This window comes from Canis lupus, chromosome 37, assembly GCF_011100685.1.
Source record: "Canis lupus familiaris isolate Mischka breed German Shepherd chromosome 37, alternate assembly UU_Cfam_GSD_1.0, whole genome shotgun sequence".
NCBI classification, from domain to species: domain Eukaryota; kingdom Metazoa; phylum Chordata; class Mammalia; order Carnivora; family Canidae; genus Canis; species Canis lupus.
The window spans coordinates 8,464,544-8,485,200 of NC_049258.1; the positions used below are offsets into that span (position 1 = coordinate 8,464,544).

The following is a 20,657-nucleotide window of genomic DNA, read 5'->3' on the forward strand; positions in this document are numbered from 1 at the left end:
ACTACCTCTCCTTTGATATCTTGATCAAGAAATGCACCCGACCCTTCCTTCATTCTCCTCATCTTCTCTTCCATTCTTCACACACATGCACACATACATGATTCCTGCTTCTTTCTTGCTACACAAAAGGAGGTTCAGACAGAAGCCCTGCAGGGTCCTCTTTGGTGGTAGCTGGGACTGCTGATATTGGACAGTGTGACAAATCTCAAAACCTATCAAAAAATTTGAGGGCAAACTCTCAGAGGTCAAAATTTGGGATATTAACCTAATTAATATTTCTTCCTGAAAGTCACTGATTTTAGACTAATACAAGACCCAGAAGCTAAACTCAATTGCTTTCAGAAAAATACTACTTCTCTCAATGAGAGCAAACACTAACCAAACAAAACATGCAACCCAAATGAACACAGATTTCTGAAAGACAGGAAACCAAAACCAGCAAGCACTCATCTTAAAATTCTAAGAACCTATCGTAATGTATCTCAAAGATTCAGTTTAGTTCAACGGTATTCTCTAGCTCCTGTGGATATTTCTTTTCCTCAGCCAAATCAAACATTCCTTCAGGGATTTTAGATTAATTTATTAGCGACTTCAGAGTTTTTTCTGTAGAAAATGATGGAAACTATGAACTATGTTTTCTGATTGGGAGATTTAATCCTCCACAAGTGCTCTGGTTTCACAATCCCACAAGTAAGACACTCAGGAAAGCGGCTGCCTTTGGATTTGACTCTCACTCATTTTTCTCCAAGTGAACATGTGCACGTGTGTGCACATACACACACACACACGCTCATGCACACACATGATGTGCCCACAGTGAGAACAGGGTCCGCTGTCGTTGAAGACATGGCATGAGACACCTTTCAATGGGAGGTGGTGTGGTGTGCCCCTCTGACCCTTGACAGTTGCTGGCATCAAAAGCTGTGCTCAGGTTAGGGGAGGAAGGGGACGCTGACCTGCACTGGCTCAGGGGGAAGCTGGACCACATGCTGCATGCGCTCGCTATGGTGATGTCTTGACTCTTCCTCATAGATCACATCCCTCTCATGCTGGGGAAGGTTTAGGAAGCGACGGATGGTACAGAGGTTCTCCCAGAGGGTGCGGTTCTCTGGGCTGGGGTTCTCCTTCCAGCGGAGCAGTTCGCACAACCAGCCCTAGAGAGAGAGAGAGAGACAAGGTCACCTGGGTTAATCTGTAGGATTCAGGGCAGCAGAGCATGGCTGGGCTGAAGTCCATTGTCATCCCAGGGTTGCCTATTTTTCTGTCAGAATTATTCCTACCAACCCAAGAAGATACTGCAATAGCCTGGCAACTCTGAAAACCAACCAGTGACCACAGAAGTGGTTACACCAATGCCCAAGAGTTTTCACGCTTGTTAATGACCTTATCATCCTCCCTACTGAACACGTTCTCAATGAATTTACAGGCCCCTTTGTAAAACATACTCAAGCAAGATGACAGTTATCCAATTCTCTGAAAAAAAAAAAAAAAAAAGTAAACTATGTTGCTCAGCTACAATTTTTTAAAATTACCCAGTTGGATAGTTTCCATCCAAAGAGAAGACTGAAAATGAACAAATATGTATTACAACATAGTGAATTCTAAAGGAGGAAAATGTCTGAGTGTAAACAACATTGAACTCTCTAGAAAGGAGATAGTCTTAGAATTATTAGTAACTTCACAAAATAAAAACCACCACCTTAGCTATCATGAAAATGTTGTATGTTTGCTCCATCTCTTTATGCCTTGGGCTTTAGGCCCTGTTAACCATCCCTTTCCCACCACGGCCACACCTGCAGGAAGGTAGGCAGTTGGCCGGGTCACACCTGCAAATGTGCCTCCCAACTCTGGCATCCGGATGTTCTCTCGCTTGAAACTGCACGAGAAAGAAAATGTAATGCAAATAATGATGGATTATATGAAAATAATACAGAGGATGCTGTCAACATCGCTCACTGACTCATGTCAAAATATTTTACCCAGTAGCTTTCTAACCCATCACTTCCAAGCTACATCGCTAATTTTAAAAACAAGAACTGTCCCACATCACGCGTCTTGCAAAGGAGTAAGATTTTTCTAAAAAGGTGCATAAATAAATACAAATAACTTTGTAAAAATTAAATCCCCAACTCTCAACGAATTTTATATCCTAACTTGTAAGCCAATGAAAGTTCCTGACATGCATTATAAAAACCCCATATAATATCATAAGCTGTTGTTTGTCTAACTCTCCACTGTGTCTTCTGCCTTTACCCAAAAAAAGGCAAGATTTGATTATCTCCGCTGCATCAGCCAAGACAGCAACACCAGCTGTTCTCATTGTGCAGCCTCTTCCTCGCGGCCTCCATGTTAATAACCTGATCATTCCATTTTCTCCTTCAACTGCCGGCTGCAGCACCGCGAAGAGACAAAAACCCAGGCCCATCTGCAGCAGCTGTAGGCACTGAACTGTGAAGCCACTGGGGATTTATAAACTAATCTGTAACACAACACTGCCTTGTTTTTACAAGTGAGAGGCCACATTTGCGCAGACCTGATCTTTTCTTGCAATAAACTGGGAGCTGGGGAGAGTTAGAGGGTTAGGAAGAATGAAAACAAGATATCGAATCATTTGCTTGGAAATGTTTTTTCCAAGCATTTTCATAGACTTTTTTTCAAGTCAACTGAGAGATAGGTAAATGCTGCTTTTCAAGGTGCAACCTATATGAAAACTGAAGACAATCACATTTTTTAGCCTCATCAGAAAATAAATGATATTAAAAAAAAAAAAATCTCCCCGTCCCAAAGTGTTTCCTCAAGGGTTTCTTTGTACAAAGGAAAAGACTTCTTGAGATGGAAAATAAACCAGCTGTGGAAAAATAAGCTCCTCTTTCTCTATCTTTTCACAGATCTGAATAAGTCTCCAACTGAACTCTTTCAAATGTTTCAAACAGGTATGTTTAACATCTCCTGGGGGAAGCTAGAGCAGAGACCAATCACTTAACAGAAAATAAAAACAAAAACCTACGTCTGTTAAAAGATGAAGTTCTGAGATGCCCAGACCTTCAGGAGGACAGCACCTGCTGTTCCGCTCGAGGAGTGAACTGCATTGTGGGAAGCTGCAGCTTGAAAGGAGGCAGGTGACAGCTGAGTGGTATCTCCACTTATGATACCCGGAATGTCTCGCACAACATCCATTGCCGCGTTTGATTTATATGCGCTGTTATAATCTGCACTCATTACAATCACTTAGAACAAACTACAGGCCTCGTTATGGACTGGGTGCTGTCTGCCATTCAGTCTTTAAGAAGTGTGGTGCTCAATTTGCCCACTGACATGCAAGGTCCTGACCTTGAAGCTATTAGGGAGCAGATTAGACACAAGTGTGATCATGTGTGCAGACATAAGCAAACCAAATTAATTTCTGGCACAGGGAGGTAGCCAACAAGACCCTGTTCTTAGGGCACCAGAGAACTTCCTCAAATCCCTGATGGAGCTGAGCTAATAGCATGTTTAAGGGAACCCGGTTTTGAAGATGAAGCACATTCATGGTATTTAGAGGGTTATTAATCTAGTTTCCCCACAAAGTGTTTGCTTGGCTGATCAGATTAAGGGATGGAGCCTTCAACAGTGCACCCCCACCACAGCAGGCCCCAAGAAATCTGTGATACTTCACAGCCTTGGACATATTGCACCATGTGTACCCAGCTGCTTCAATAATTAGCTTATGAATGTATCAGCTGGTTCTGTGATTTTTATAAATAATAACTAACCTACAGAGCAGAAAGATTGTCAAGAGCCTTACAGTAGCACAAAATTGCAAGGTGCTCCAAACTCTAACTTGCTCTTCCACTAAATGTCGATATTCCCTACCAGTGGTGCTCCCGTGATGCCATTTATAAATATTTATTTTGCATTTCACATGGCAATGTATGTTTGTTGGTTTTCTTCACGACAGCCATAATTTACTTTCCTTTTGCTCTCACTGCTCATTCCACGTATTTGTATGCTTACCTTCCAGAAATCTATTCTTCTACCCCACCTACTTCCCCTCTCACCCTCCATCTTTTTACTCACAGGGTCCTTCCACCAGCCCATTTGGGATGCTTATCTGTTTTCTCAATGGGGTCTCTTATTAGCTTGTTTGGGGGCTAATGAACGTGTGAGAAAGTGCCATGTTGCTGCATGAACACACATGTATGTGAGTGAACCCACCACAGAAGAGATAGAGAGTCCCCACATTGGGATTTTTTTCATTTATATAATTTTTGCATGCCGTCCAAGAAAGTTTTGCAGTATCAGGAAAAAAAAAGTGTAAATGTCAAATAAAACAGTGACAGATGACAGTATTCTCTATTGAATAGCACTGTTTCTGTCGTGCATGTTCAATGGGAACTCATGAATTATTAATAAACAAATCTCCTTTTTCTGTTAAAAATCTCAAGTAGGTTTTTTGTTGTTGTTCCCTGCGTGTTATGTGGAGAATTCCAGGAGAATTATCTTCATTTCAGAAATGCTGATACAGAAGTTTATCTGATTTCCAGCCTTGGTCAGCTCTGTGAGCAGGCGCCATGAACCATGGGGTATAGACCTCTCTGCGACTGCTCTTTTAGTCTGGTTGTAAGTTTCGATCAAAGGTTAGCTGAATCTTCATATAGTCAGTTTAGCCTTTCCAGTATGGTAAAACTGAGGCTAAGTGAGTTACAGCCAGGAAGCTCAGAGGGTATTCAACACGGAGCCTTGAAACCTAACTGCTAAGTTCCTGCTCTGACATTAAGTGACTGGGTTACCTTTGGGCAAGTGGTTCCCTTCTTACAGCTTCTGGAATATAACCATTAAAGGAAGGGTTTACAAAAGATGGTTTCCAAGTTCTCTTTCTAGCTCCACATTCCACGGTCTGTTTACCTTGTTATTTGTCAGAAATAGCAGATGATAATTACCCATCAGGGTTAAAGTACAAAGAAGCCACCTTGACCAAGGGATTGAGGGCAACATCACCAGTGATAACATATGCACATCATGAACCCTGTGGTTTCAGGCACTGCAAAGAACGAACACAGCCCAGTCTCTGCGGCAGTCTTGCCAAAAAAGCATAACCTCAGTTGAATCACGACAAACCCAAATTGAGAGATGTTCAACAAAATAGCGTATCGGTATTCTTCTTTTTTTTTTTTTTTAAGATTTTATTTATTTATTCATGAGAGACACAGAGAGAGAGAGGCAGAGATGCAGACAGAGGGAGAAGCAGGCTCCATGCAGGGAGCTCCATGTGGGACTCGATCCCGGGACTCCAGGATCACGCCCTGGGCCGAAGGCAGGCGCCCAACCTCTGAGCCACCCAGGGATCCCCGCATAACAGTATTCTTCAAAAGTGGCATTGTCATTTAAAAAAAGGAGGAGATGTGACTGGGTGGTGGGCACTAGGGTGGGCACTTGACAGGATGAGCACTGGGTGTTATTCTGTATGTTGACAAATTGAACACCAATAAAAAATAAATTTATGATACCAGCCAAAAAAAAAAAAAAAAAAAAAAAGGAGGAGACAGAGGAGGAGAAAGAGGAGGAGGAAGAAAGACCCAGTCACAGACTGCAGAAAAGTAAAGAGAAATAATCACTAACTGCAGTGTGGTCTCTGGATGGGACCTTGGCACAGAAAATGGTCAATAGTGGAAAGACTACTGAGATTAGAAGAAACTTTTTAGTTTAGTTAGCGTATTAAAGCAATGTTAATTTGCTGGTCTTGATAACCGCACTGTGGTGATATAAGGTGAGAGAAAGTTAAGTGAGGGATATATAGACACTGTACTATTTTGCAACATTTCTGGGAGTCTGAAATTTGTTAAAAATAAAAAATGTTAAAAAAAATACAAAGAACACCTAAACTTACATCGAAAAAAATATACACGGAGTCTAAGTGTAATGATGTCAGGGAATTAATGATTGAAACTCTTTTGCCTTCAACCTCTGAACCTAGAGAGGGAATATAAGTTTAAAGGCTGCATTCTTGCAATCAATGGTTAAAGTGTTCCCAAGCATTCAGTGTGTAAGTAAATAATATCTAAAAATATCTCATTTTAATCATCTAATCAGCCCCTTAAACAAATATGTTTCCTTCAGATGAAAAAACAATTCTGACCATACTTTCCAACTATGCAGGTGAGGCAACACTCACACAATCCATGTGTTCCTGAAAAGTTGCATGTCAATCTAAATTTACAAAGCAAATCATGTTGCAAATGTATTAGGATTCTTTATGACTTGAAGAAATGTGCCATTATTTCTTTTCAAAAGATGAATGATAACCTTGATCTTCTAGTAAGTTGACAGTTTTATTAAAGATTTACCTAAATAAGATACCCCTCATTCCCAATTCAAAAGCATTAAAAAGGCATAATAAGAACCACAATTTGCTCCTGTTTTTCTTTCATGGTTTTGTCTCTCATCAATTCCTCTGCTGACTTTGTGCTCCAGCCATTGTGAGTTACAGACCCTGAATTTGGTTGGTATTCCCATCTCCATGCATGAACCGTGCGGTATGTGCCTACCCATCTGTGATTTCTCTTTAGTTTTAACCAAAGGTTGGTTGAATATTCATATAGTCAGTCTAACTATTTTAGTACGGGTGAACTGAAGCTAAGTGAGTAACAAGTGTTTGAGCACAACTAATATTGCTCATGTTACTTACTCCCTTGGCTGAAATGTCTCATACACAACCTTCTGTCCCCCCTGAGAAGCTATATTCCAAAGCTCAGCTGACATGGTCTCACCTGATCTGAAAGAACTGTTTGCTCACTCCTGCATGACTCCAAAGCATTTTGCTTATGCTCTTCTGTGATTTGATGATGATTATTATTACACGGGGGCATGTATGCACATCCCCATTGGAATGGTCGGTTCTTGATGAGGGTGGAAGGAAAGGGTTGGTTTCTTACTCGTTTCAACATTTTCACAGCGCTGCAGTTCCTTACACACAAAAGATCCTGAATAAATGTTCATTAGATTTAACTGAAATTATCTGAGTACATAAAAATGAGCCTACTGGAATGTTTTGCAGCCTCAAATTCAGAGTTATAGTTGGAGAGGGGAACTGTTTCTCAGAAGGAACCCTGTCAATGTTCTGAGACTTGTTTTCCCATCTCTAATGCACAAATATGATTTTTTTAAAAAATGGAGTGATCTAATTTACATTATATATTCATGCATTATATATAATATATAAAAAATAGTGATAAGTCTGTCAGAACATTAATTCAGTTTGTAATTTTGTATTCAGCACCCATCTATTATGTGCCATGCAATGTGCTGGTATGTTACATATATCATTTGTCTTGATTATTTTTACTAACCAGGTTAGTTGAGATCACCAGCATGGAAGTGAGTATTCTGACAATGAAGCTCAGGAAAAATATCACAATAGAGAATGACATATAAGGTGGATCTTGAAACATAAAGATGGATTTCACCACATAGGGAAGGGATGTGATCAGAAGCATGTTCCAAGCAGAGATAATATTATTAGCAAATGAAGAGATTTAGAAAATTATCATAAATAATTGTAATTATTTAGGAATGAGAAACAACTTTGTTAGCTAATGCAGTCTAGAAAGAGGTGGGCTCAGGTTAGAAAGAATAATATGCAAAGAAATTTCATCTTAATCCTATGGGCCTTGGGAGCTATAGAAGACTTTTAAGTGATATAACAAGGAATTAATTTTTCCTTCTTTTTTCTTTGCTTTGCTTTCTCTTCCTTCTTCCCTCATTCCTTCCTAACAAGAAGTCCTTAGGGAAAAGACTATGATAAAGTCAAGAACACCAGTTATCCTAGCCTATACACACACACACACGTGTGTGTGTGTTTATATATATTTTTTCTTTCACAGCATATCAGGACCCACAATGGCCTGGTAATGGTAAAGTACATACCTCATATGGTTCACCCAATAGGAGTTTTCACTCTAACAAAAAAAAATGACATGTATTGTAAACCCCAATCTCTTTTTTAAAAAATCTGTTCTCATCATTTTAACCATTTTCTTTTCTGTGTGTGTTGTCATTCATATGAGATTTTTTTATAGCTTTCCTGGATTAAAAATGATTCAGAAAGGGCAGTATTATTATTTCAGTTATAAAAATTTTAAAGGTTTAAAATTTTCAAGTAGACAATAGCTGAGCGATATTCTCCAAACTGGAGAATTCTCCAGTTTGCATTCTCAGCCTCCAAATAGCTTTCCAAATAACCAGGGAGGTCTTTCACAAAATGATAATATGACCAGAGTTTGAGTTTGAACCCCAGTAGAGATGACTTTGAATCCCATAAGCTCCAAACCTTACCCTTAAGTGATGGGGGAGGGGAAGCAAATGGGAAGGCAAGAGTTCCTGTCCGTGGTACTGAAATGTCACTGCGTACTAAGTTACTTGTTTTCCTACCCCAGGACACTGGTAGTGACGCAAACTTCTCCCAGGCCCCATGTTTTCCTCCTTAATAAATAAATAAGTAAGCAAATAAATAAATAAATAGATAAATAAATAAATAAAAAATTAAGTTCTATGTCGGTCACAAATTTCCTAGTTTCTATAATATTTCAGAATAAATAAAAACCAAGAGTTGCTTAGCAATAAACAAGTTTATAGCCTAGTCTGAGCTACAAAGAGAGAGACAGAATAAATAACTGTTCCTGTTAGGTAAGGTTTACTTGCCTTGAAGGCGGGGCCTTCTCAGTCGTTATGTTGTAATGTGCTTCTCAATGTGCCTAACACGGAGCTGATAAGTGAATTCAATCTACAAATAGTAAGTAACCTCCACCCCCTTTGCCCCTCTAGGAACTCCAATGAATGAATCAGTCAGCAAATGAACAGTTCTTCAGGAGAATGACTCAAAGCTTCTTGCACAGAAATGTAAAAGGCCATTTACTCACCCACATCCTCAATACAGAAAATGTCAGCATATGTAACCAAAAGGAAATGTTTTCTGAGTGTCTCAAAAGAAAATTCATATTATTAACCACAGACAGTCGCTTTCTAAATGGAAGCACATAAAGTCCCCAAACAAACTTTTGTAACTGTGAAAGGATTTCTCTTCAGCTGGTTGAGACTCTTCTGAAGTGTGAAATGAGCCAGATAATATTCAGCTCTTGTTTCTTAGTCACCAAATTCTCTTTTCATGAATCCAATAAGTGTCTATTAAAATAAATAAACCCCCTAATGATTCAAGATAACCTAATCAAGAAAACTGAAATGGATAAAACGCTAACTGCAAGGGAGACTTGTCAAGGGCTTCAGTGACTCTGACGAGGAGGTCATCTAAACCTGAAAAGGGTCTGTGCTAAGCATTTGGTTACAGTTCAAGGTTAATTATTTTATACCTTGAACGTGTTAAGTAAAAATGATCTGCTTCTTTTTGTATTTTTTCAAGACTATACACTAAGTTCTAAACTATTTTCACGGGGACCAATTTTCAGCTGTCTCTGGGCATGTCTCTCACATTTCTATGGATGTGTTTGTAAAGATTGAATCTGTAATTGAGCGTAATGAAAATTTTATTTCAGAACAACTCCTTAACTTCTGTTATGGATGGCTCAAGACAAGAGGGGATTTCATAAAATCTTGTTGCCCTTCTTTCCAAAGATATATGGGATAAACATAGCTACATAATAATGTGGAGATCTGGTATGATTTTATACAAATATATACACAGATACATACATGCATAAGTGGGAACATGCAGCTGAAAAAGCCATCCATGTTTATCAAAAAGATGAATGAATCTCAAATCCTATACTTCTCCACTTAAATACTAGAAAGGTATTCACAGCAAAATGTGCTAAGTTGAAACATCAAGCAGAGAACAACCAAATATTTCCAGTTCCTGACTTCAGGTCCAAATTCCACATACCTGTGACATAATGCTATATATTTCACAAACTGCCTCAAGAACTTAGAAGTGTAGGGGGGAAAAAAACCAGACACAGCAGGAAACTATGAATAAGACTTTTTTTTTTTAAAAAAAAAAGATCAGAGCTGGGACCCAAGTGAGGCAAGCAACCAACTAATGTGCAAAATTTAATGATTGTGGCTCTGAAAGCTTCTGCCTTCTTAAAATTTGCACCAGCTTCCCTCACCCTGGTCTCTGCTCTGTGGAAGGAAGATAATCCAACAGTTTCCACAGCAAAGTGATAGGAACTCTTCATAGGTACCAACATTCTCCACCTATAAGAACCCTGTTTAACCCAATGTGCTCTTTGTAAGAGGGCTGGGAGGGCTTGGAGAAATAGTTTTACTATGTCAAACTCATTTGCTTCACATGTAAGTTTCCAAAGGTGCCATGTCATCAACAGGTAAATAATGTAACTTGAGGATCTCTGCAGTGGATATAAAAATGTGCTTAAAGCCAATACGAAAACTTGAGGTATAGGTAAAGGTATTTGATATTTTAAAAACTGCATAGAACTCTGTGATTAATCTTCATCCATATCTAATTAAGGGCTCTCTTAAAAGCTAGTTTTAGGGCATGAAACATTAACATAATTAATTGTAGGGACAGTAAAAAGAACCCAATTTCTCACTATAAGGTTGATATAAAAACTGAGATCTTGAGGGAATTTCTGCTGATAATCTCTCAACAGAATGTAATCTTTTGAGATGATGCTGAGAAAAAAAAAGGCAGAGAATGAAGGGCTCAATTTGATGCTTAAACATCGTGTTGACTGCCTACTTTAGTCTGGCATTTGGGGATGTTGAGAAATCTAATTTCTTCACTACTTGGCATGATAACTTTTTTCAAAGGGTAATTGTAGTGTACATATATTAATTTTTTTCGCTTGAATTTAGTGGCTAGCCCTGAACTTGTAGTAAACATGTCCCAATTGACAAAAGTAGAAACTGCTCCTTGATAGGCTGTCAGTATGATGCCATTATAAAGAAACCTGCCCAGCAGGAAGAGGCAGCTACTCAGGCAAGGCTGCATGCCTCATTAGCTGGCCTTACCTGCTGAACATGAGAGCAAACGCAAAATCATCTCAGTTGGGACTGAGACCACCCGACTCATCTTACACACAGTATCACATAGCTACTGCTGCCTGTCACTTCTTATACCAGGGAGATGGGGCAGCCAAATATCGACTTCCAATAGCCTGAGCTATCCCAGTTCTAATAGAGCCATTTCCATAAAGGGAACATAATAATATAAGATAAATGTCAGACATCTTTTTGATCAAAGTGGCAAAACCTTGATCTTTGTGTGATATTTTCCAAAGGCTAAGAAACTAATAATGAGATAAAAGGCAATATTTTATACTTTGTAAATTTACTTTCCTACATGAAAAGTTGGCCATAAAAAAAATAGTTTTAGCTTGTCTTATAATTATGTGTTGTGCACTATGATTTCAATTAGGGTATAAACACACGTGCACATCCATACACACACACTACGTATTAGAAGGACTCTAAAATGTGAACAGTAACTATCTCTGCACTGTAGACTTACAGGTGATTAATGTTTTTACCTTTAAACTTTTCTTCATTTCCTAAATTTTCAAAAATGAAAATTACTTGGTCATTTAAGTAATAACCATAAAATACAGGTTACTTCTTTAAAAAAAGAAATATGTACAACTAAATTCTGCCTGGGGCATTTTTAAGAGACACAAAAGTAAAGATTAATGTGGTAACCCATGACCAAATGAAGGAAACTTGTTAGGACATATACTGAATGTGATTAAAAACTCCAGGGCAGCCTGGGTGGCTCAGCGGTTTAGCGCCGCCTTCAGTCCAGGGCCTGATCCTGGAGACCGGGATCGAGTCCCATGTTGGGCTCCCTGCATGGAGCCTGCTTCTCCCTCTGCCTGTGTCTCTGCCTCTCTCTCTCTCTCTCTGTGGTCTCTCATGACTAAATAAATAAAATCTTAAAAAAAAAAAAAAAAAAAAAACAACCTCCAAAAGCAAAGAGCAATAAAAGAAACAAACCAAATAATATATCCATTATTTTTCTTTATATAAAGTTGTCTGTCTTTCCTTTGTTTCCACTTTATTTTAAAAGGACCTGCCATGAAGAACTGCATATTTTAAATCATTCAGCCTGTTAAACAAATCAGAGCATCTATAAGAAAAGATTTTATGATAGGGAAGGAAGTTCATAAAATCTGAGTTTGCAATCTACATCTAAAGCATAGGTAGCCTTCTACTTAGGAATACAATTTATTAAGTCAGTAGGAACACGGAATACATTTTTTTTGATGTAAACATAAGTGATAAGGAAGGAATAAAGGTCAGAACACAAAATCTACTTAATCCTAATGTACATGAAGCGTAGAACACACTGAAACCCAATCACCATGGAGAACACAGCTTTGATGGGGAAAAGGATTTCAGACTTGTGTCCTGGAGCCCAGAAACTCATCTTCCCCAGCTGCAGTGGGATCAGAATTATGGCTCCCTCTCAAATTTCTTTGTGCAGGAGGAATAAGGACTCTCTTACCCCTGATTCTAGTGCTAGCTCCTGCAGCTTGTGGCATTGGGAAAGTGTGTAGCAAGGAGGGGAACTCCAGAGTCTTTAAATCTTGGTGGAGGTAAGGACATGCTATGTCATCTCACCAAAGAGCCCCCGGGTCCCTATCTATTCCTGGATGACTTCCTCTGGGGTTGGCCCTGTCATCACCAGCATCTGAGATTTTAAAACCAGGTTACAGATCTCTCCTTTTTGCCATGTGTCAGCCTTCCTCTACTTTTCTAAATACAGAAAGCACTCCCCCCATCACCACCACCAAAAAAAGGGGAAACAAACCCAGTGCCCTTTTAGAGTTTTTGTTCGTTTGTCGGCTTTTGTTTTATTTTTTTAAATGGGGACAAGGGAGAAAAGAAATTGAAATAAGCCCCTTCCTGTTTACCTACTCTATTCTCACCCAAACAGAGTAAGAGAAGGCAGTCACCTATTTAGGGTTGGGGCTTTGGGTACATAAATAATAAGGAAAGATGTACTCTCCTTGCAGAAAAGCCCACCAACTTTAGATCATCAGCAGCATTCTATGATGTGAAGTACTGTAGACTGTAAAAACAAGAAGAGGTCAGCATATGAGAGAAACAATGAATTCGTTTCTGGGGAAAGGAAAAAGGTGTCAAGAGGAAGAAATGTGGCTGAAGATGCTTCACAAAGCACACGGCCAGTCCTGGAGGAGTGCAGAGGCCACTGTGCGTCCTCTCTCTGGATTTCCATCTCCCAGATTCTGTGTGATAAGCCACAGTAGGGGAGGAAGGGGGAAAGCAACCCCATAGAGGCTAAGGGGAACAGAGATGATGAGAAGCTGTGGAGGAACAAGGAGTCCCTAAGCCTCTCAGTCTGCACTCTGGCGCGTCCATTCCCTGGTGGCCCTTTGTAGGTAAGGGTCATACTGAAGTGATGTAGAAAATGTCCTGTATGGGGGATCCCCGGGTGGCTCAGCGGTTTGGCGCCTGCCTTTGGCCCAGGGTGTGATCCTGAAGTCCCAGGATCGAGTCCCACGTTGGGCTCCCTGCATGGAGCCTGCTTCTCCCTCCTCCCGTGTCTCTGCCTCTTTCTCTCTCTCTATGTCTATCACAAATAAATAAAATCTTAAAAAAAAAAAAATGTCCTGTATGACTTTAAATTATGGCTCCTGCTAAGGACCCGCCAACTAAAGACTTGTAGTTCACATAACAATCACCAACTATGGTGTATTCTCTCCTATGAAGACCATCAACAATCTGAATATTCTGAAGAGAGAGAGAAAAAAAAAGATTATCCTCAGAATTCACACGCGTACACAATACACACACATACACACTGGTCCTAAACTGAAATGAAGGGAACGTGAAAAGTGAAACAAACAGATATGCATAAGCATACCTTTTCCTCTTATTCTTGCCTTCTGCTTTTCCTTCTTTGGCTCCTTCTCTTCATGGGAGAAAAAGGCAAGGGCAGATAGGAGACGTGCAGTGCACCGGGATGAGAGACTGGCCATGCATAAGGAAGGAGCTAGAGCTGCACTGGACAGAGGGCTATAAATGCATCCTGATGTAACTGACTTACACACTATGGAAACACACACACACACACACACACACACACACACTCCAGCAGTATACTGTCACTAATGGGACCAGAGACGAAACTGCACAAAGCTGTCATCCTCTCGACTCCTTCTCTGAAGCTCTCCTCCCACCGTGTCCCTAAACACTTACAGGTCACAAGGACCATCCTGACCCACCACCCTAATCTCTCTAAAATTTTCCTTTCTTTTTTCCTTCTAACTCCCATTCGAAGCTTGCCTAACACAAAGTTTTAGGTATTATTCTTAATAGCTGATGGCAACGATTCACACCAAAGAGTGGATGAGTTTAATGGAAGGCTTGTTTCTATTTTAAAAGAAATTTAAAATGGAAGCGCAGGAGCTGCTATGCATATCTGAACTGGGTCTTCAAGATGCCCAACCTACCCCAGGTCACAACAGTTCCTAATTAAATGTTCTTCTGATTTCACATCCAAGAGAACAGAGAGCCCTTGCTATTCTTCTGCCTCACTCACAAGAACTTCTGCTTCCTCAAAAAAAAAAAAAAAAAAAAAAAAAAAAAAAAAAAAAAAAAAAAAAAAAAAAAAAAAAAAAAAAAAAAACCACAGAGAGAGGGAAGAAAGGGAATGCAGGAAAGGAGAGAAAATCTTCATATTCTCTGTCTTCATAATCCAATAAAGAGGGTGCAGACACTTCCCACTGCAGCTTGGAGAGGCTAAGTATTTTGGCCACACTCACACACACACCTTATGGATACATGCCAAATACATATGCAACGTACCAAATCATGCAACTAATTTCACAAAATATGCTCTTTATGAGGTAAATGCTGGTACATTCATGAGGGAGTGAATGTCTTATGTTAAATTGCCTTTGAAACTATCAGGTTCACTTTGTTTGGGGGTACCATTTCTTAAAATCTCCCCACTTGATTTGCCAGTCCAGTCAGCTATCTATCTACAAGAAGGCCCCCCACTCATAAATGAGAATGAGATCACTGTCCCAATGAAAAAAGGTAAAACCTCAAAGCACCTTACCCCAACTAAGGCTCAATCTTACCCTTCAACTTATTAATTCTCAGAACTACATTTTCCTCCAGATTCCATGAAATCGAGGCTACCTCTTCAGGAGGCATCAAAAATTTGGCGAGCCAAGCTTATGCCAACTGGCAGATACAGCTTTCAATCAGCCACCTGAATTATTTTGGGAGGCTGGAGGCATCACCATTTCCAAAAGCCATAGTGCCAAGTCAACAGAAAGATTACAGGCAGTCTGAATCAAGCTCTTAGACTATGGGCTTCAGGTTTTCTTTAAAGCTGCTTATGAAAGAAGTGAGTGAAACTTTGATATTTACGTCAAGTCACGACCAAGGGGTAGGTTTGCAAAATCAATTGTGTAGCTTTATACTCACTGCACATTTACCACATATGTCCTTTATTACACAGTGGAAAACCATTAAATGCACAGTAGTTTTGCCAAGTGGCATTATGCATTTAACAGCTTTATTCGTTTAACAGCTCCAACTCTCATTATATTTTGCCATGTGGTACATGGGATTTTATGCATTTAACAGTTTAAGAAGGCTCTATGGTGTTTTCTTTTCATGTATTTCATACGATGGTTGGACATCGTATCTTAGCAAACTGTATTTCAATGATTTCATTGATGAGCGAAGAGTAAGAATAACCAGGAAAAATTACTACACTGAAAGGGAGACGAATATTCCAATTTTCTTCAAAATTCCTTGATATTCTACTCCTTTCTGTTTATCAACATCTGAAAAATAAGTAAGGTTCCTGCAAAACTATCGGTAAAAAAGGCTATTCCCAAAACAATGTAATTAGTCTAAAAACAATATTTAGCTATCTACCATTTTTAAAATGATAATTTAATTTTCATTGAAAACCCTTCGTGCTTAATAGAAATACAATATTCAGTAACTCCCTTTCTTTTCAGCACACAACAGAAGATCTGTTAAGGAGATGCTGGACCATTTTACCATTTACATATGTGGGATGGAAACATTTGTCATGCAAGGCCACAGAGGAAATCAAGCTCCGAATCAAAGGACTCTCAAAATTATGCTTCAGCTAACTTTTGTTTCCTCCACCCTGCACTGGATAATTATTCATCCTAGGGATAAATAAGTCAGCACCTCAACCTAACGCATTCTAGGATAGGGTAGTAGTTATCCCTTTAAACGAATTGAGACAGATAGTGGCTCCCATCAACTGTTGCTGCTTTCAGAAATAAAAAACCGAAGCATCTGCTTACCCTTTTCCCTGGAGCATTCCATTCCCCACAATCCCGGCACTGAGAAACTGTACTGGATAAGCTTCTATGTTTTTCTGTTATCAATTTTAGCACTCATTCTGGGACCCCCTCCCCCACATGTATTTTCTCCTGGAAAAAACAACTGTATTTTACACATAAAAGAAACACCTGACATGGCAAGGTGTCTCTGGGGCTGGTGAAAAGAGGTTATTATAACAAAGTCAGCAGTTCCCCTGGTGGGAATATGAGAGGGGATAAGACAAGATTCCAACTGGGTCTCAGGAAGATGCTATTTTGTACATGCTAAGTTTTGCTCAAATATGAAAAAGAGAGAGGGGGAAAGAAAGAAAGGGGATACATAGCAGTGCTTAGAATTATGAGAGAAACCATTCAAGGCTGATTCCTTCTAGAAAAAAAAAATCCCTAAAAGAAAAAAAATCTGGGTTTCAACTTAGTCTGTATTTTGAACTCCAATGGGAATAAAAGCAAACCGTAGAGCAAAAGGCAGAACACGACAGGTTCCCTAGGGATTATTATTGTTATTATTATTATAGGAACAGATGTATTTTTATTGGTGGGAGGAGGAGAATGGTCTAATTCCAGCCCTCGCTTTCGCTCCTTTAAAAAACCACTCACCTGACTTTTATTTGCAGCCACTTTGGCAAACAGGGCTTGAGACACCTTGGCCCTTTTCATCTCCTGTTGGATCTCATCATAAATGGCAGCTGTGATGTTGACGTTGGCGCCGTCCACCTTAATGGGGAGGTCTGTTGTCGGTGTCGAGGTTTTGGCCTACCAAGAGACCATGAAAATAATAATTTAAAAAGTGCTGCATTCAGCCCAGCCATCTGTGCAGAAATTATCAAAGGATTTCAGTCAGCTGATGCCAAACTGCATTAGCTACAAAGGGACACTTCCTGTCCATTATTCTAATCGGGTTAATTGTGATTGGAAATAATTGCAGTGCATTCCTATAGGACATGCAGAGTCCTGTCAACCCTGTGTGCTTTTCTTCACAGTATCCTAGACAGTTCACAGGTAGGATGGCAACTCTAGGCACCAAACTGTAAGAGATCACCTAACTGTAAAACAAGCATGCAGAACACACAGTTACCTTTTTCTTTCTAAAAATGGCACACCTTGGAGGAAGAGCCAATTCTTCCAGAAAAAATGAGTAAATGGGTAGAGGTCTCTAAATAATAAATTATTACTCAATTTAATGCACTCCCCTGAGTCTCTCTCATTCTTTATTAAAGCTTTACATATGTCATTTGAGTATGTATGGTTTCCCATCATTATCATCATTATGCTACCCAGACAGTCACCTAATTTCACCTAGGAAATCAGTGGAAATGAAACAAAATTTCATTTCATAAAACTAGGCTTCAGAATGCCTTTGATGTGCCGTTTTCATTTCCTTAAACTCATATTGTGGTTTTATGTATTCTGCTGTGCTCGTTTTAATTGAATGATTTCCCATCAGCTTCAGAGACAAATGAAGGACAATATAGAAGGTGTCTGTACTTCTTGGGTTAAGATAAACCCAAAAACACTTGCATCTCCAGGATCCAAAAGACTCTCAGCAGCATTTACTCTGGTGGGAAGTCTTCTCAGAGCCCCTGGCAGCAGGACTCCAGGAGAAGCCACCGATTTTTGGTTCCTGAGCACCTGGCTGATTTGAACTAAACTGGGTATTTTCTGGTCTCCACTTACCCTAGAATCCCAAACCAAGGCAGTGGTCACCAAATCATTACTTTCCTTCTACGGATGCCCTGAATCAAGCAGCATTCAGACTTGGAGAAAGACAGCATGTAGTCTGGGCACTGGGATCATGCTCAATAGCATCCTGAAGCTGGCATTAACATCGAAAGTTTCTATGAAGGCTTTAATTCCTAAGAGTGCTCACTGACTTTTACATTCTCCTCTCTCCATGTCTCCCACTATTTTCTAATTATTAAAAAATAATAATTACTACAATGTATGCAGTATACTTTTTTATTTGCCAGGCACTCCAGTGTTTTACTTTTGTTATTTAATTCTTCGAGGAACCCAATAAATCAGACTTTATTATTTTCATTTTACTGAAGAAGACAACTGAAAAGAGGATACTTAACTTGCTGGAAGAACATGCAGCAGCAGGTGAAGGAACCATGATCTGAACTCAAGTGTTTCCAGCCCCAGAGCATTGGGTTTGGGGCACTGTGCTAACCTACCTCCAAAATCTCTACTTTAGGCTGGGTGCTGTTTTTACAAGTACCTTCTTGCCTTCTAGTTTGGGGTCTTCCCATAATAATTCAATTTTCTTTCTTCTTTCTTTTTCTTTCTTTCTTTCTTTCTTTCTTTCTTTCTTTCTTTCTTTCTTTCTTTCTTTCTTTCTTTCTTTCTTTCTTTCTTTCTTTCCTTCCTTCCTTCCTTCCTTCCTTCTTTCCTTTCTTTCTTTCTTTCTTGAAACTCCTTTTTCTTCTCAAAATTTCTAGTTAATCCACAGTGCTTTTTCTGGTAAGTGCATATTTTAGCATATCACTTCTGCCTTTCTCAATTGAAATTTCTTCATTAGCCTCATTGACTGTCTCATCTTATTTGACTAGCCAAATCTTCTCTAGATCCCCCAGGGCTAAAACAAAACCCCTCAGGGCACCATTATATATGGTCAGGAGCCCACGCCTTGTGACTGAAACAACCAGAGTTCAAATCCTAGCTTTATCACTCAGTTGTGCGAACCCACACAAATTATTTAACTCACTAAAAACCCATTTTCCTATCTATAAAATGGGAATAACAACACAAAATGGTGATGATTGAATTCATGCAAAATGCTTACAATACCTGATACATAGTAAGTGCTCAATAAATTATCATTCTTATCTTTACACTGTTGTTTTATTGTTATTAAGTACATCAAGAAATGCTGGCCAACTCAAAGAATATGAGAAGGGACTCTGAAGGTTTAATATAACATTTTAAATTTCTTCCATTTGTTTTGAACCAATAATAAATTGTTGATGGGGTCTGGGAAATATTCTCTAACCAACAGGAGGCTGCCTGGGTGTTCTAGAATGCTTACTCCAACTAAAAGCCTTATCAGTGGGTACTCCTCTAACATTTGTTCTCACAATGAAAGCTTTACTAAAGATCTTTACTACTAAGATACGTATGTAAAGAAGTTTGAGTCATAGATAATCCGAAAATGCTTTTAAAACTTTAATAGCTTCCTTTCCTCAATGTTTAACTAAGAGAAAAAGAAAGTTCCAGACGATGTACACATGCCACTTCCATGACTGTATTCTCAAATATATTTTGAGAAAAGGATTTTTTATTTATTTTCAGAAATCTCAAAATTGTGAAATTAAATGATCAATTTCCCTGTTATTCTTGTCCATAAAGGGCACTTCTCCCTAGGAATTTTCTAGATGAGATTTTTTTTTGCTATTCCATAAAGCAAAATACTGACTCTGATTGTTTTGCCTGGTAAATTAGTCTGGCTCTGAAAGCTATCATGTCTTGAAAAAAGGTGTCTAAGAAATAATCACACTAGAAAAATATTACAAAGAAGCAGAAAATTCACCACCCAGACTTGAGTTATTTTCTAACAAGCAAAAGTGACTTTCTGAGAAGAGTTGGTTAAACAGCCATGAAGCATGGCTGGACTCTGTAATGATTTAATGGGCTTCAAAAGTGGCAAAAATATTGGTGAATTTAATAGAAGTAAATATTAGTGCAAATTAACAACTTGTCCAGCTCAATAGCTCAATATGTATGCCTCAAGATTTTTAAAAAAATAAATAAAAAGAAAAAAGCTTGGTTACACTCATCCAAAGTAAGCAGTCAAGAGACTTATTTTTGGTTTAACAGTAACTAAAACCCATAATTCACCAAAGACTAGAGTGTAAGTATCACAATTTGGCACTGCATGACAGAAAATGATCTTCAATTAAAAATCTACTGCAGAGCAAAAAAAGAAAAAGAAAAAGAAAAAAGTTATGGTGTATGAAAAAAATGGATATACTTGAAAAAGCTCAAATATTTCTACTAGAATAAAATTCTGATTCTATGTTTAATCAGTTCCTTGGAAGTTACCAGAAAACACTCATAATACCAAAATCATATCTATGCAAAAAAACAAAAACAAAAACAAAAAACAACAAAAAAATTCAACAGAACCCTTTGATTTCAAAGTACCTATTTTTTGAAATCATACAAATGTGTACCTTATTAAATAATTGTTTTGAGACATAACTTGCAGCCATCCTAGCAAAAGTGAATGAGATGGCTTTATCATAAATCTACTGACTAGTAAAAGTTTGGGGGAAATCGAAAGTAGGCTACAAATGAATGGGCTCAGATGTGAACTAGAAAAGTCGCTTAGCTGACTCGAGAGCTTGACCC

The 20,657-nt window shown here is 38.9% G+C and overlaps 1 protein-coding gene across 8 annotated transcripts in view; it reads right to left on the reverse strand.

Moving 5' to 3' along the window:
• SATB2 (SATB homeobox 2) overlaps positions 1-20,657 on the reverse strand; it is a 289,546-nt gene that overhangs the window by 36,186 nt on the left and 232,703 nt on the right. For all 8 annotated transcript variants that reach the window (XM_038585272.1, XM_038585276.1, XM_038585275.1 and 5 more), the window contains 2 exons: positions 16,908-17,063; positions 957-1,154 (listed from right to left, as the gene is read on the reverse strand). In XM_038585272.1, the coding sequence (XP_038441200.1) occupies positions 957-1,154; positions 16,908-17,063 (354 nt within the window). The remainder of the gene's footprint in view (positions 1-956; positions 1,155-16,907; positions 17,064-20,657) is intronic.